The sequence below is a fragment of the Lonchura striata genome, chromosome 2 (genome assembly GCF_050655825.1).
Source record: "Lonchura striata isolate lonStrDom1 chromosome 2, ASM5065582v1, whole genome shotgun sequence".
In the NCBI taxonomy this organism is placed as follows: Eukaryota; Metazoa; Chordata; class Aves; order Passeriformes; family Estrildidae; genus Lonchura; species Lonchura striata.
Window position 1 is genome coordinate 105,920,011 of NC_140704.1, and position 16,057 is coordinate 105,936,067.

Here is a 16,057-nt window from a genome sequence, read left to right on the forward strand (position 1 = left end):
TATAATCTAAAACTGTTGTCGCAAACTGATGGTATAAATATTCAGTCGAGAACTTATCTTAATTTGTTTTCATGGAAATTTTATGAAACTGCCTAAATTCACAGAAAACACTGTCTCCAGTATACATGGCTTCCAAATGTATGCCAAACAGCTCTGGTCCCAAATGGTCCATAGGGTCTTAGCCTGCTTGCACTTCCCCTCTCTGCAAAGCTGGCAGCTATATTTTTGAGTCTCCTACTGTGAGTAGGCTTTGCTTTGACAGCAATGACTGAGCAAGCTAGGAGGGTTTTTTTCCTCACTTTATTTCTTTTTAAATCCCTATGATCTTTTTCTTGCACTTATTTTCTTCATTGGCTTGCTGTCACCTAAGTCCTGGACTCCTGCTTCCATGCTGTGCTCCTGTCTTTATTGCTGCATTCCCAGCCAAGGGATGGGAGTGGAAGATGCTGTGTTCTCTGTGGTGGGTAAGTGGAGGCCTGCCATACTGGAGAGCTTCCATGGGTACACATCTTCTGGCTTCTATAGCAAATTGACCAAGGATCCTGAAGGCATGACAAGATGAAGTGATGAAGTGTGGTTTGGGAATGAGACTGTGGTATATGATGTTTTGCATGTGTCAGTAAGATAAAGTTGTTCACATGACCTTGTCTCTGGCTCTACCTTGCCTCTCTATGCTTGACTGTGCAAATTCAGCAGCCTTCTTTTGACATGGATTTTTGGTTGGTTTTTATTTTCTTGTTTTCTTTTTTTCTCTTTTTCTGTTTGGTTTTTTTTAATGTTTTAGATGTTTGCGAGAAGAAGAAAATTGATTCCTGCTGTGTGGAACCATAATGGCACAGGGTTTTTGAAGTTTCTTAAGATCACACTGAATTTTTATTATTTGACTCTGTGGGATATCTGGTGATGGTAATAAGGTGCTGTTCTTCACTAGTCAGTCAGAGGAGGCTGATGATTTCTATTTTGCTAGTTGGCTTAGAGCCTGTCCCTGACAGCTGAGGCAGATGTGGAGATTTGGTGCTAAAGTTCAGCTAGCAATTATTCTTTCCGAGTCAGAAAAACATGGTTTTGTTGGGGTTTCATAGTGTTTTTTTGGTCATCGTTCCTTCTTCCCATCACCCTGTACTTTGCACTGGGTGTTCATCCCTAGCAGCTACTATACCTTTGTACCTCTATCCCCTTCCCTCCACATGTATTCCACCTCCTATTTCCTTCTTTATTTTAATTTCTCTTCCTTTCTGGGTTTGGCATTCCTCTACTTCACATGTCTCACTTCATCCTTCTGTGTTGTGTAAGTTGCTTTTCCCCTCACCTGCTTGCATCATTATAGCAGAAGTATTGAGAAAGAATAACTCATTTTTTACCTGAGGGGTACCTGAGTGTACCAGGCCAATGAGAAGAGTCAAAGGAAAGGCATCACCAAGCTGTGCAGCCCAGAGCCATGGCATGTTCAGTGCATATCCCCATCTTCCAGATGTCTTGGGTGGCAAACACTAAGGAGTTACTGTTTGCATACACATTGGTCATGGTTATGTGGTTTTGGTTTGGTGTTTTGTGTTGGGTTTTTCTGGCGGGGGGAGGGGTGGGTGGTATTGGTTTGTTTGGAGTTTTCTGCAGTACACCTCAATAGAGCAGTTTCTATTTCAAGCCTTAGAGCTTGGCTTCAAGGCATGAGGACTGATGAGATCTTTAGCAAAAACACTTTTTTAACAGTAATCAGTAACCATCATAGAATATTTTTTCCCTAATCTCATTCTCAAAAAAGGATGAACTGCTTCACCTGAATCTCACTCTTTACCCTGGGGTTTTCCTTCCAGAGCTAGCTTATTGCCAAAGTGATAAATCTGAGTAATAGGTGATTGAGAAGTCAGCAACCAAGATAAAGAGAGCCTGTGTTTTCACAGGCAAACTGCTGGCTAGCAGAGCTACATGGGCTGTGCAAAGTTAAGCACTGCTATTCTAATCTCCCTTGAAAGGACCTTTCCAATCCACTGGCCAGACATCTGGAAGGTCTCAGACTGGGAGATGGGAACCTGCACGTTCCTGTGAAATATGCCAGCTTTTTAAAAATTATCACAGGATCTTTTTTCAGGTCACGTTTTTCCAGTTCCCTGAGACTGCTGCTGTCTTCACTCCTTCAGAGATTACTTTTCTTTTCCTCAGATGTTTTTATTTTTTTATTTTTCTTTCCACAGACACTTTCTTCAACTGGCTTTATCTTACAATCTGCATAGAAAGGGCTAAATCATGTAATGACAGCTTTCCTTAATATTATTTGGGGGACTAGAGGAGGCTACTGAGGCTAACGGTGGCCTAAGCCAGCTGGATACAAGCTGCTTGGCCAAAAGGAGACCTAATGTGGACAAACCAGCCATTCCCTTATAAGAACTATGTTTATAAGTAAGTTAGGTTACTGGTGCTGCCTGCAATAAGTCAAAAATATGTTGTTAGCGGAACAGGTGAGGGGTAAGTGGAGAAGAAACTCTGTTCTTATGTTTCAGTTACTTCATCTCTGTACCCATTATTGCAGCTCATAGCTTTTGAGTAAGAAGTGAGGGTACAGAAGGCTGATCCTTTAGCAAAAAAGAAAGAAAGGGGGGGAAAAAAATCAATGTCTTCTAGTGAAACATCAGGAGAAACAGAAAAAACCAATAAGGTTTATTGAAAGGACAGAAACTCCTGAAAACCAGGAAATTCAGTAAGACCAGATAAAATGTGATTTAGAATTTACAGATTGTGACAGTTATTTTAGGATGCAGGTACAGTAGCCAAGACTAAATACTTTTTTGTTTAAAAATACATCTCACCTAAAGCAAAAGTTGAAGAAAGAGTTAATGAATGGTCTGAGATCCAGTAAACATTGACTTTACCTGAGCAATGCAGTTACCTGAGTTCTGTGCTATGTGCAAAACTGACCTTTGCACTCCAGTTTTTACTGATGGTAGTTGTGAAAGCTGGTTAGCCAGAGATTCCCTTCTTGAAGTACTGCTCTGTCATGCAGGAATGGGGAGCCTTATCCTTGACTTGAATTTGAAATGATTTTCTGGAAACCATTGCCTATCTCATGTCAGTAGGAAATCTCTTCATGAGAGATGAGCAGCAGAATGTAACTGTTTTTCATTTTCTTCTTTGATTTCTTGAAATGAAAATAGTTTGGAAATAAGCCAGGCATTTCTTGCCCTAGCATAACCACGTATTTTGCCTGGTTTTGGGGGTAATTTATTTAACATTTAAGTTTTCCAGAAATTTATTGACCTTGATCTGTTTTATTCTCATGGGTCTTAAAGTACATAACTTTATTGTCAATGAAGTAATACTTGAAGAGTAAGGTTGTAGCAGTCTCTTACTAATCGTAGAAATTGTGAAATTCCTTATTTTTATATATTTATGTTTAATTATAATATATATAATATATATTTAAACTATATTTTTCACATGTTGTATAGTGGAAGTATTAGTATAATGTTGGTTATACTTGGTTTTTAGCAGGTTTTTTTTTCTGTTTCTTGTTGAGGAATACAGTAATAAGTAATACATCAAGAATATCTTCGGATTATTTTATCAGAATTGGACAGAGTTAGAGAGTTACCATTGCATATTGTAAAGAATTGTCTTTATTCCTGCTCATCAGACTCTACCAACAAACCAGTGAATCCACAATGTGTTTTCCAAGTTTTGCTAGATTTTGCTAATGCTTCAAATCTAAGATTTTACTGAGTTAACAATTTTTGTTTCTTTTAACAGTTGTATATCATGTCTGTTTCTTCTGTCTAGAAATTAGTCCAACTTTCTTTGTTCAGTACTTGTTAACAACCATATTCAAAATGCTAGAGGGAGAAATTCAGAATTCTGTTGTTTAGTATGGCAATATGGAATTAAAAACAAGCATATGGGTTGTCATGTAATTTCACAGTGAACATTTAAGAAACCTTGGAAAAGACAAAATCTATGAGGAATAGATCTTCCGTATGGCTGGATAAATTTAATAAGTGAGGAGATGATTCCTCCTTGCCTTCTTGGAAAGAAGTGGAGGAGGAGAGTGGCAGGGTAGATTAATCTGCACTGGATTCTGTGTCACTTGTGCAACTGAGATTGCCTGTGATACCTGATCTCAGGTCAGGCTATATCCAAGGAGCATTGCTCAACAGAGCTTTTTCTAATTGGCAGTAAACAACGGGATGGAAAGCAGAGCAGCCTCGGAACTGCTGGATCTTTTCCAAAAGAGTGGGTAGCAGAATATGAAGTGCTAATGCCTTCTTTAGATGAATAAGAGAACATCAGACAGTGCAACCTTCTTATTTGTTTGGAGGATCCAGGAAGGCTGAAGTATTGGGTCAGACATCTTTCTATATAGATCTTCTTTCAGAGTTGCTATTAAAATGTAAGAATTTAATTAACATATATAGAGGGAGAAACAACTTCTCAGAACTGAAATCCTTTGTGTATTACAAAACCTGTTCTTAATCTTTATTTGTATTACTTTATTCCTCTTTCTCTTAGTCCCACCTCCCACAAATGGCCCAGTCTGTAAGTTATTATTCATAGGCTGTTCTGCCCAAAAAAACTACTTGCACCATTAATATTTACTAAAATTGTTAGAAGGCTGATCCTGCCATAACAGCAGTCTCTTTATTCTTCTTAGGTTATAGGGTTTGTTTGTTTATTTTAGCTTTAGGGACAAATTTCACTGGACTGTGGTTTGGTTGAGTACCCTAGAAAAAGAGTGGGGTGTTAATCTAGTGCTTAATTGCTCCCTAGTTTGGGATTTACCAATATGATCTTAAGTGGATGTGACTCTCCTGTAGTTCCTCTGCCATCTTTTAATTAATTAGTCTCTGTCTAAAAGTTGATCTGTGGACTTGCTTAAAGTTATATTGCAGTTTAGTCTCTCATGTATTTCTCTTTCATGTACTGCAGCACAAGTGGAGGTGTTGTCTGCTGCACTCAGAGCATCCAGTTTGCATCCTCAAGAAGAGACGATGGCCAGTGTTGGCAAGGGAACAGATTCACAGACTGAAATAACCATCAATGACCAACAAAGTTTTAAACCTATACTGAGTGATATTGTGCCTTTAATTGGTGACACTGTTGAGGTAAGAAGAGAGTTTTCTACTTCATTTTTTCCCATTAGGATTTCCAGGGCTCTAGTAACAGAGCTGTAATTTGCATTCATGTGAGGATTGCAGCCAGATGCTTTCTACTTTTGGTTACTGTGGCATTCCCTTTTGTTGGATGGTATTGAAGTGCTAGCTACTAAAATAAAATGGGTTGTGTTGGATGGCTTTGTTTTTGCCAGTTCTGTGCTTGTCCGTGTAAATTATTTAAACTGTTTCTGTTAAAATCTCTGTTGTGACTATTGCATTTGAAGATGTTCTAATGCTGCCACATTTTATTCATGCGAAAGTGCCTTGCTTAAAACAGATGCTCTGCCAATAATGAGTGAATCTTCTTCCACAGTACCCCTCCCTAAAGCTAGAGAATGAGATACTTTTTTCCCTTTACTCCCTGTTGAGTTATTGTGGTTTACTGGTCTGCATCAGAGAAGTTCAGAACCTGCAATTGAGATGTTGTGTTTACTGCTGAAAGAGAAGGTTATTCTAGCACTCAGTAACACCTTGAAGTTTTCTGCAGTTACTTCTTCAGCCCTTCTCCTTGTTCCCTGATGGACTGTAGTTCTTGCATTTGATGCTCTTTTCTGTTCTTTGCTGTGTCAGGCCAAATCCACTATGTTCACTGCAGATAATGCTACAAACTCAGGTGGAATTAAATGCTGCTGTTGCAGAAGGCAGTGGTTCCAAAATAGGCTCCATAAAATTAGAGCAAGTGATTTGTTGAATTATACTACTGAAATTGTGTTTTCCAGATGAAATTTTGACAAGCGCCTTTGAAATGTCTAGGAGTTAATATCAGTTCAGTGCAGACGTTTTCATCCTTCTTTAACTAGAGCAGTATTTCTTGATGACATTGAATTAACCTTTTCTCTAAGCTGTTGGACTACCATCTAGACCAAAAACATACAAGGAGCTCAGGAATGTGATATTTACTTGGATACTGCTGATTATACACAACCGTAATTTAACTTTACAAATCTGGTTTGTTTCAAAAACACCTGCCTGTCTCCAGTTTCTTTATGTCAGGCTCAAAATGCTTTTTTTATTATAGGATCTCTTATTTCTAATGCTAACCTAAAATGACTGTGTATATTTATCCTCCATTCTTAAGAATTTTGAGGAGTGGTGAGGGTGGTGTTTGTGTGGAGGGACCTGTCCTGTGTTTTATGTTTTTGTATACAGAATATAGTGCTGACAGAAAATTTAAGAACCAGTCACATTGCTGGTATATGTTGACTTTTCTCAGTTTTATGCTTTAAAAGAATGCTCTTAATCTGTCAGTTTCTTGTTTGCTACTGGCACTGAATCAAGTCCTCATTTTACAAGTGAGCAGATATTATAGAGATGACCTAGAATTCTGGAAATCAAGGTGTGATCTGTTGAGCAAGTAGACTGTTGCCCCTAGCAGTGAAGAGACCTCTGATTTTCACAGATAGTTATTGGGGTTTTTTAGTTTAGTTAGGGTTTTGTTGTGGTGGTGATTTTTTTCTTCTTGTCTTCTCTTGAAGTCTCAGCATAGCAGTGTGTCAGTAAGACACTTGATACTTCAGAGAAATCAAGCTCTCCAGCATTTTATATTTGAGTGCAGCCTGCACAGTTCTGCACATATACCATTAAGGAAAACCACAGTCTGCTTGTCCTTTGGCAGCTGTATTGGCTTATGAAGGAGTTACTGCTGCATGTTAGATATTCTCTGTTCAAATGAAAATAAATTATGTAATAGAGTGGACCAGTAAGATTTTTGGGATATGATGAAGCTTGTTTGTTGAGGTCAGCTGTTTATTTTTTCTCAAGAGGCACTGTTTTTATTTTCTTTAGGTTATATGTTCTTTATAAGGTTTGATAAGGGGATGAGTGCTGGAGTCTGTTTATATTTGGAGGTAGAGGGAGAAAGGAAACTGGACTAAACCCTTCCCACTCCTGTCTGGCACAGTATCTCTCTCTAAGAATGGGATAGATGCCAGGAGGAGATGGGCCCCTGACACTGGCCTCTTCTTTGTTTGGGCCAGCTGCTCTGTCAGGAAGCACCAGCACCGCTTATCCTGGTGTGCAACCCTTGACACAGAGCAGAGATCTTTGGAGCACAGCCCCAGAGCTCTTGTTACACAGCCAAGGGAAGCTTAGCCTTAGAGATCTGTAAGGCCATGGCAAAAATTTTGCGTTTGGTACACAAGAAGCTTTCAGGCTTAAACCCTGCTAAATTTTTGTGTCCTGGCTCTCTGCAATGCTCAGTTTGGTGTGTGCATGGAGGAAGTACAGATGGAACTTACTTTTCAGGGGTGGAGATACTGCATCACCGAAATACAGACTGATGGCTGTCGTTCCTCTCTACTGAAGCTCTTCCTCTCTGGAATGCGTATTTAACTTTAAAAGTGGCTGAATAAAAATGTTCCCATTTGTTGACACCCTCCATTATTTTCAGTTGTTTGACTTGGTTCAGTCCATAATGTATGATACTTTTAAGCTTAAGCTTTTAGAACTGAGGTAGCAGGGAATATGAGGTGGAGTCCTTTCATTTTTATTGTAACAGAATAGATGACTAACCTCTGGTCCCATGCAAACTGGGAAGTCACTAGGAAGTCACTAGGTTTTGAGTGGGCTGGCTGCCTCATAATTCCTTTATTTGCATGATACCAAAGCTTTCAGTCATCACTGGCAATGCTGAAAATAGTCTCTTTTGTAGGGAAAAAAACAAACAAACAAACAAAAGGCTAAAAAAGAATGAAGGAGGAATTGACTGTTAAACTAAAATCCTGCAGAGGTAGTTTTCAGAGCCTCCGGAGGTTTTACAGTTGGAGCTGTGTGCTGCTGGACACATTTATTTATGGAGTTGCTTGCAAATCTGTTCTTTCCTTGGGTCTTTTAAGACTGTCTTGCTGCTGCTGCTTCCTAAGCCTGACAGGTGACATGGACTGCTGTGCCAGAGATACGCAATTGCCTCACAGCTCTGCCTGTTCTTTATCACCTGTAATTATACCTCACCAGCTAAAATTACAGCCCAGTGCTTAGATGAAAGCAGCTTGTGCAGAAGGAAAAAAGCAGCTGTCTGAAGTCAAACCAAGGAAGACAGATTGTATCCTGGAGGCTTTTTTTGGAAGAAGTTTGTAGTTTGCTGGAAAATTCTCGTTGTCAAAACAATCTGAACAGCTTGTGGAAGCGGGCATGTTCTTGTTTCTTGTGTTGACCCTAGGAGCTCACCCTGCAGCATTTGTGAATAGATAGATACCTTGGCTCAAATCTAGCAAAAATGCCTTTGTCCTGTTCCGTCACACAGCAGCCTGATCTACCTTTCAGATATTCATCGCATACTGCTTGAAATTCATGGTGTGTTACTCGAGGCCCTTTGTATTTGGGAGCTGCACTTGTACCGAAAGCATCTGTGCTGCATCCCCCCAGCAGGGCAGGTCATTGCAGCCCATCACACCTCTGCCACTCCTCAAGGCCCAGATGTGCAGCCAGGGTGCTAAAATGAGTGCTGAAAATTATTTTAATAGGACTGCTGAGAGAATTTATGACTCTTGTCAGTAGCTGTGGCTAAGTAGGACTCAGTTTTATAAGGTGAAGCTTATCCAGGAAAGATTATAAAATAATCACCTCCAGGAAGGGTGCAACAGCATGAGTCTCATCAGGCTCTCCTCTTCCGTGTGAAGGGTGGCTTTGTTTTGACCATTTTCTAGCATAAATCCAAAGCAAAAAAATCATCAAAATCAACTACAGGTGTTTTCTTACTTTCCATTCAGGGGAGAAGCAATGGGACCCACATGTTAATTATATTTTCCTTAATGCAGTCTCAAAAGTACTCCTCTCCTGTGATTTTCATTCCATAAAAACCAAAATGGAGCAGAGTAAGAGGAGCTTCTGTTTGAAATTAAAAGCAGATTTATCAGACCTTTTGATTTTGAGCTGCAGCAAAATTGTATTTGATATTAAAACATACATTCCTTTAATCTAAGAAATAGACTCTGAGGTGAGGACAGCACTTCTTGATGTTGGTATTTCTTTTGTGTTTAATCTTAGAGTGTGTTTTATGTGTCTTTTAATTTTCTTTTTTTTCCAGAGTATGGATTCTACACTTCACTATATTCATAATGATTCAGATTTGAGTACCAACAGTAGTTTCAGCCCTGAAGAAGAAAGAAAATCCAAAGTACAGGTAAATGATAGTGACTTCCGATTTTCTTATATGTAGCAGATAAGTGATTTTTTTAACATATATGGGTATTTCCTTTATCACCTTTTTCATTCAGTCATTTCTGGCATGATCTAGTTTCTATTAAATATCTCTAAGTTAAGTAGTTTTAAAATAGTCCTTGTTTCCAGAGTCAATGGCTTCATTTAACAGTTGCTTCTGTTACATTTATGCATGAGAGATGACAATATTATTTTGACATGAGATAATAGTTTTCATAGATCCTCAGACTGTGTTTCATTTGGTTTAGTTTTCGATGGGAACCATGCTGTAATGGGACTTAGGTTATTGAGGAAACAGGATGGGTTTTTTATTACATGTTTTAAGAGGAACCACCCCCACCCCTTGATAGCTTTTTTCTGAACAGTTTTGAAAGTGTTTCATTAAGCTGGAACTGCCTCTGGTATTTTTTCCAAAAGGAATCAAATGTTTGTTGTTCCATAGTCTGGTATTACATTGCCACTGTGCATCAGCGTGACTGCTTGAGTGGGAACCTCAGTCCCTCACTTGTTCTTGTCAGTGGAGCTATTCAGCAGCTGTGTTAGGCAAATGCTCTTGTGCACCCTTTAATAGAGTCAGTCCCTGACACAGCTGAAGCAAAGGCATAGTAAAAAGGTTTTCACAGAATTTTTGTTCAGATGCTTTGATTCCTCAGTGGACAGAAGGGTAGTTCTTCACCAGAGATCTCTTTGTCTCTGGAGAAGCCTCTTTCTCCCTGTTGACTGTTCAGGGAGTTTGGAAGCAGTATTGAACACACTGTACTCAGCTCACTCCGCTTCCCTGCCTCCCCAAGGCATTTTAATTTATTTTTCTTCTCTCCACCTTCTAAAGATTTGGAGAGAATTAGGAAAGGGTTTTTTGAGCAAGTCACATAATTTGTGTTTACCTGTCTTTATGGATGACATTAAATGGCCAATTTGCACAATGTGTGAGCTGGAATGTTTGCAAAGGGTAGAATGCAGTCTTTCCATTTCCTAGACTCCCTAAGAAGACTTGTCCACTTGCTCCTCTCTTGAGTTGCACTGTATATTTTCAAATAGCCCCCAGTCACGTTATTGTTTCTTTGGTACCTTTTGGTGGAACTCAGCAGATACAAAACTGTTGTGCTTTTATTAAGGAGCTGTAATTAAATAGTATTCTATAGTTGGGGGGAAAAAAAGTGGGAAGAGTGCCCAGGAATTATAGTGAGCCTTATGAGGAGTAAGTGAAAATAGTGTGGATGCTCTGCCTCTCTGTTGCTGCAGGATGTTGTACCTCAAGCCTTGCTGGATCAGTATTTATCCATGACTGATCCATCCCGCGCACAAACAGTGGACACGGAGATTGCCAAGCACTGTGCCTACAGCCTGCCCGGCGTGGCGCTGACCCTGGGCAGGCAGAACTGGCACTGCCTGAAAGACACCTACGAGACTCTGGCATCTGACATGCAGGTGGGCTCAAGCATGAAAGTCTGAAATTCTGTGGTATGACAAAGACTCGTTGGAGCCTCTGTAGTGGTTGCTCTTGTTTGGTGGATGTTGGACTGCTGTGCTTTTTAACACAGAGCTTTCCATCACTGGTTATCCTGTAAGGAATGATGGTGCAGTGCTTGTTTCAGAGGAAGCAGGGGTATGTGGTGCCCAGGTAGTAAAGAAATGGGCAGGTTAGAGTGGGATATGGAGGAAAATGAAGACAGGTTTCCGATTTCCTGTGTGTGCTTGAGATCTTATGGCAGAGTCTGGGAGCCTCCTAGGTTTGAGAATTTGGGCTGTGCTGCTGAGTAGACATGCCCCTGCAGACATGTCTGGAGCTCAGTGAGTCAGCCTCACACCAGGCCTTGGTGCCACATCCAATTAGTCATACAGGAATAACATCGCTATCACCATGCAGCAGCACTGCTGCTTTAAAAACAAATCCTGGAAATAGCAGCATTTGCCTTGTTGTCAGGTGGTAAGGAGGTGGCCTTCTGCATTTTGTGGTTTACAGTTGTTTCCCAGACCTCCTTTGTTTCCTTTTTTGGAGATGCTCTTTTTATTTTTTTAAATATTCTCAGACTGCTTCACCTCTCTTGAACTTGCTGCTTGTTCTGTCAGAGCAGCAGTTCTCAGTGGTACATAGTGACTAATTTTATACATGGCTATTGCTCATGTTTTCCAGGCTCCTTTACAGCCATTAAAAACAACCAGCTAATAAATTTAAAACATAAGTAAAAACAAATTCCCCTATGTTCAGAAGTGTCCAGAATTTATCGCCAGTCTAATCTGAATTAAGACTGGATCACCAAACCAGGGCAAAAGAACAGTGTTCATGCTAATTGGAGAGTGCTGGCTAAAGAATAGATGCTATTTTATTTTTAAAATACTTTTTTGAAATAATTACTTGAATTAAACAATGTGCCCTCAATTTAGGGTGTCTGAAAGCTTCGCTCGTTCTTGGGTTGCTGGGCACTAATTGTGGAAGAAACTTAACCTATTATGGAAGCTAAAATATCCCAGCTGAAATATTATGGTATATATATCTTACTAATTTAATTTTAAAATGAGATAATTTTAATTTTAGAATGAGAGAATAGTAGCATGAAACTAATTTAAGCTAAAGAATTTAAAGCAAAAAGTAATATGTGCAAGAGCACTGATGTCAGGAATACTATTTTGCTTCCTGGGACTTGGAAGATTAAAAGATTTTGATTAATATTATTTTATTAATTCCTTGATATTCAAGGTGATACCTTGTCATTTGTCTTCTCTTGCATTTCTTTTTTTTTCTACATTTCAAATTTCCAGTGTAATTTTCAGTTGTTACATGAGACACTATAAAGATTCTGTAAAGATATTTGTAAGTGGTGGAATTTGCTGGGAGTCCAGCTTGGATACTGATCCTCAGGTTTGACTGGAGCACTTTGGATCAATAACATTGATTTGTTTATGTTGCAGTGGAAGGTTCGGCGGACACTGGCATTTTCTATACATGAACTTGCTGTCATTCTTGGAGACCAGCTTACAGCTGGAGATTTAGTTCCTGTCTTCAATGGCTTTTTGAAGGACCTAGATGAAGTGAGGATAGGTGTGCTCAAGCATTTGCATGACTTCCTGAAGGTATGTCTGTGTTCCTTCCCATGTAACTCTGTGGGAATCTCTGCAGATATCTATTGAATACTGGAATATATGTTGCAAAAGATCTGTGTTGCTGCTACTTTATTTTCTCTGAAGAGCTTTGTTCATGTTTATTCAGTATATGATATTTTTTTTTTTTGGGGCTTTAATCTGCCTACACAACTTACTTGTCAAATTTCTGTAGAGGTTTCTCTGTAACTGCCTCATTTCTGGAGCTGAGAGACACAAATCCTAAAACTGTCTTGTCTGTTTACACCTCCTTTCTTAGAGTAAAGGGAGAGACTCATCACATTTTCCTTTCAGTAGTGTGCCCCATGTGATTTTAGTCTTAAGCATTACATGGTTTAGCCCAGGAAAGCAACACTGTTGCTAAAGATTAAAGTTTTTTTAAATAAAAAGAGTGTTTCATTAGTTGTATTTAAAGCTCTTGTTCTGTCTGCTGATTGTAGCCTGTAGCTCTTTATGTAAGTTTGTGTTTACTGTTTCAGCTTCTTCACGTTGACAAAAGACGAGAGTATCTTTATCAGCTTCAGGAATTCCTGGTGACTGATAACAGCAGGAACTGGCGTTTCCGTGCTGAGCTGGCCGAGTATGTGATTTTCAGAATGATTAGTTTTATTACTGTGGATATTTAAAAATGTGAAAATCATATAAGAGATGTTTTGCAGTGATATTCTTAATTTAATTTTTGATTAGTAGGTGGTCCTTCTCCTCCTCCACATGTCCTCCTTGCTTAAAAATTCCCAGTAGTTGTACTGTCAGTATTGTGAATAAGTGGCAGTTTGGTATTTGCAAGTGACCCACAGTCCAGATGATGGCAACTGAAAAACAGATTTTATTTCCCAGTAACTTCATTATGGCCACATTGCATATTTGATAAGTGTTGTCATATAAATGATGATTCTCAGTTAAGCTGCCTTTTTTCTTACTGTGATATACTCTCTTTGGTTCTTTCATCTTGTAGGCAGCTGATTTTGCTTCTAGACCTGTACAGTGCCAGGGACATCTATGACTACCTGCGGCCTATTGCTTTCAGCCTCTGTGCAGATAAAGTGTCCTCTGTCCGCTGGATTTCCTACAAGCTGGTAATGCAAGCTAAATAAATTTAGGATGTCAGACTTCTGAGTGTTGGTGGTCAGGAGGTAACTTTTTTATTTACTTTTTTTTCCTTCTCCTTTCTTCAAGGTTAGTGAAATGGTAAAAAAGCTGTACATGGCTTCAACACCAACCTTCGTGGTAGACCTCATGAATGAACTTGTTGAGAAGTTCTGTAGATGCCACAAATGGTCTGGTCGGCAGACTTTTGTCTTTATTTGCCAGGTGAAACATCTTTTCATTTATATTCTGGGGTTTGGGGGAAGTTATTTTTGTTCGTTGCTTGTTTTTGTTTGAGGGGTGGCGGTGATCAGAATTAAGGGGACTGGAACTCTCCAGCTGTCCATTGACACTCTATTGGTGAATATTTGAGAACATGGTTTCCAAGGGAATAGTTTCATGGCTGTTTTTTTCTCTGTTTCTCTATAGATGAATTTGATTGCATCTTTAGCTCAGCATATTAGCTCCAGGTCATCAAATCTGATATTGAATATAGAGTGCAAAATAATCGCTGAGTTGGGAAGCTGTTTTGTTGCTCAGCATGAAGTGAGATTTGTATAATAAATCTTTAGAAGTCAATGAGTATGTGCTGCCTGTACCTCTTCAACCAGCTTGTGCAGCTTGGTCAAAACCAATGCATTCTCAGCAGAACAAGCAGGAGTTGAAACTAGTTGGGATCCCAAATAAATGGTCAAATTTGGAGGCTGTAGCAGAGGTGCAGACTGGGAGCCACTGTGGCTGCTGCCCAGGTGGACAGTTCTTTGAAGTGTTTGGAGAAATGTGAGCTTAGAGCTTATTTCGAGAAATGTTTTGGTATAAGAGGTGTTTATTGATAATAACCATTTTTGTCTCAATATAGTATCTAGTTTAAACAAAGACTTAAATTAACTGTGGCAAGGATTGTAAAGGTCTTCTGCTTTTCTCTCCTGTTTTCAAATGGTACATTGATTAAAAAAAATAAAAGGGAAAAAAGGGAGTTCCAGGTTTCTGATTGTGTTGAGATTTCATCCTCCCTGTGCTGAAATTTAATGAAATTGCCTCTGTGTTCCTGCCAGACTATCATTGAAGATGACTGCCTGCCCATGGACCAGTTTGCTGTGCATCTGTTGCCACACTTACTACACTTGGCGTCTGACAAGGTTCCAAATGTTCGAGTCCTGCTCGCAAAAACATTGAAGCAAACCCTTTTAGAGAAAGGTTAGTGGCAGAAGGAGTTGCAATGGGCTGACTGCATAGGGGTTTTTTGTCCCTCAGCTTTCCTAATTCAGCTGGGAAGGAAGAAGCAACATCAGATGAGGCCCGCTGTTGCTTTTACTGTCTCTCTGGTGTGAGATGTTACCTTGGCTGACATGAACCTGTGACCCTGTTGTGGTATCCAACCTGCTGTTGTGTAATGCTGAGGAAATGAGTTCTTGCTCATGTGCCAGACTGTTCCTTTGGTGTAATTTTCCATGAATGAGCTACTTGGTAGAGGTGTCATCAGAAAGCACAAGTGAGCAACTAGCATCTATGAAGTTGTTGAACAGTGCCCTTTATTTAGTTACAAAAAAAAAAAAAAAAAAAAAGTTGATATTCTGTGTAATAAGAATAAGAAAAATACACACAAATATAAACCACCATTTGTTTTCTCACTGGGGGAGAAGAGATGGCTGTTTTTTTGGGCTTTATATTTTATGGTAGCAGTGGGAAGAAAGCTCCTGGATTCTCTTCAGGGAACTAAGACATGCAACTCTCAAATTGCAGAGAAAATGTGCTTAGGAAAGCATCCCCGGTGCATTGCAGGTGCCAGCAGAGTCACCAGTACTTAAGAGTCCAAAGCACCATAAAGGAAAGCAGCATTAGAAGTATTAGGCTATTCTGTAAGACAGCAGAGTGTCCACACTTGGAATACTTCATCCATTTCTGGTCACTTCCACTCTCAACACTATACACTGGCTTGAGGACTGCTGAGCACTGGGCTGCTGGGAGCTGCCTTGTGCATGCTGACTGAGGAAGCATATGGAGACAGTTGAGATGAATCAGCTGATGGGCAGATTTATCGTCTGTTAACTGTGCCAAGGATGTCACTGTTCTTCCTGCTCTCGTGTGGCATTGGTATTTGATAGTGCACCTCCATTCTGCATTGCCATTATGCAAATTTAGGGCACAGGTAGCCTCTGCCTCAGAGGTGTTCTGTGTATGATTAGGAAGGGTGGATAGGTTGGGAAAGGCAGATTTAAAAAATCAGTTCAGGAGTTTTTAAACCTCAGATCTCAACTAATCTTCCTGTGATCCATTTGTATTTATGCTGCTTTTATGCACGTTGTGTTCTGTGCTTCATCGAAAGTGTTGAATGTTGGAATTTCTTCCACTCTTATTTCGTGTTACCTTAGGTCTGTCGTTTGAAAATTACTTGGCAAGGTTGGCAGGGAGTTGAAGTGGCATGGCCATGTATTGATGGTATCTTTCCTCTGTCACAAATACAAGCACTCTCATCTGGAGTTGTTTGCAGGCTTTTCCTTCCTCTTTGGCCATGGAGTTTGTTACCCTTTTATACTGAAGAAATCCTGTACTTGAACAGCATCATAGAACAA

The 16,057-nt window shown here is 39.6% G+C and overlaps 1 protein-coding gene across 17 annotated transcripts in view; it reads left to right on the forward strand.

The window, feature by feature from the left end:
• The window catches only part of PPP4R1 (protein phosphatase 4 regulatory subunit 1), a 64,604-nt gene that overhangs the window by 47,321 nt on the left and 1,226 nt on the right, over nt 1–16,057 (forward strand). For all 17 annotated transcript variants that reach the window (XM_085571925.1, XM_021525159.3, XM_021525160.3 and 14 more), the window contains 8 exons: nt 4,915–5,090; nt 9,166–9,261; nt 10,542–10,727; nt 12,210–12,371; nt 12,878–12,978; nt 13,354–13,474; nt 13,575–13,709; nt 14,540–14,681. In XM_085571925.1, coding sequence (XP_085428051.1) covers nt 4,915–5,090; nt 9,166–9,261; nt 10,542–10,727; nt 12,210–12,371; nt 12,878–12,978; nt 13,354–13,474; nt 13,575–13,709; nt 14,540–14,681 — 1,119 coding nt within the window. The remainder of the gene's footprint in view (nt 1–4,914; nt 5,091–9,165; nt 9,262–10,541; nt 10,728–12,209; nt 12,372–12,877; nt 12,979–13,353; nt 13,475–13,574; nt 13,710–14,539; nt 14,682–16,057) is intronic.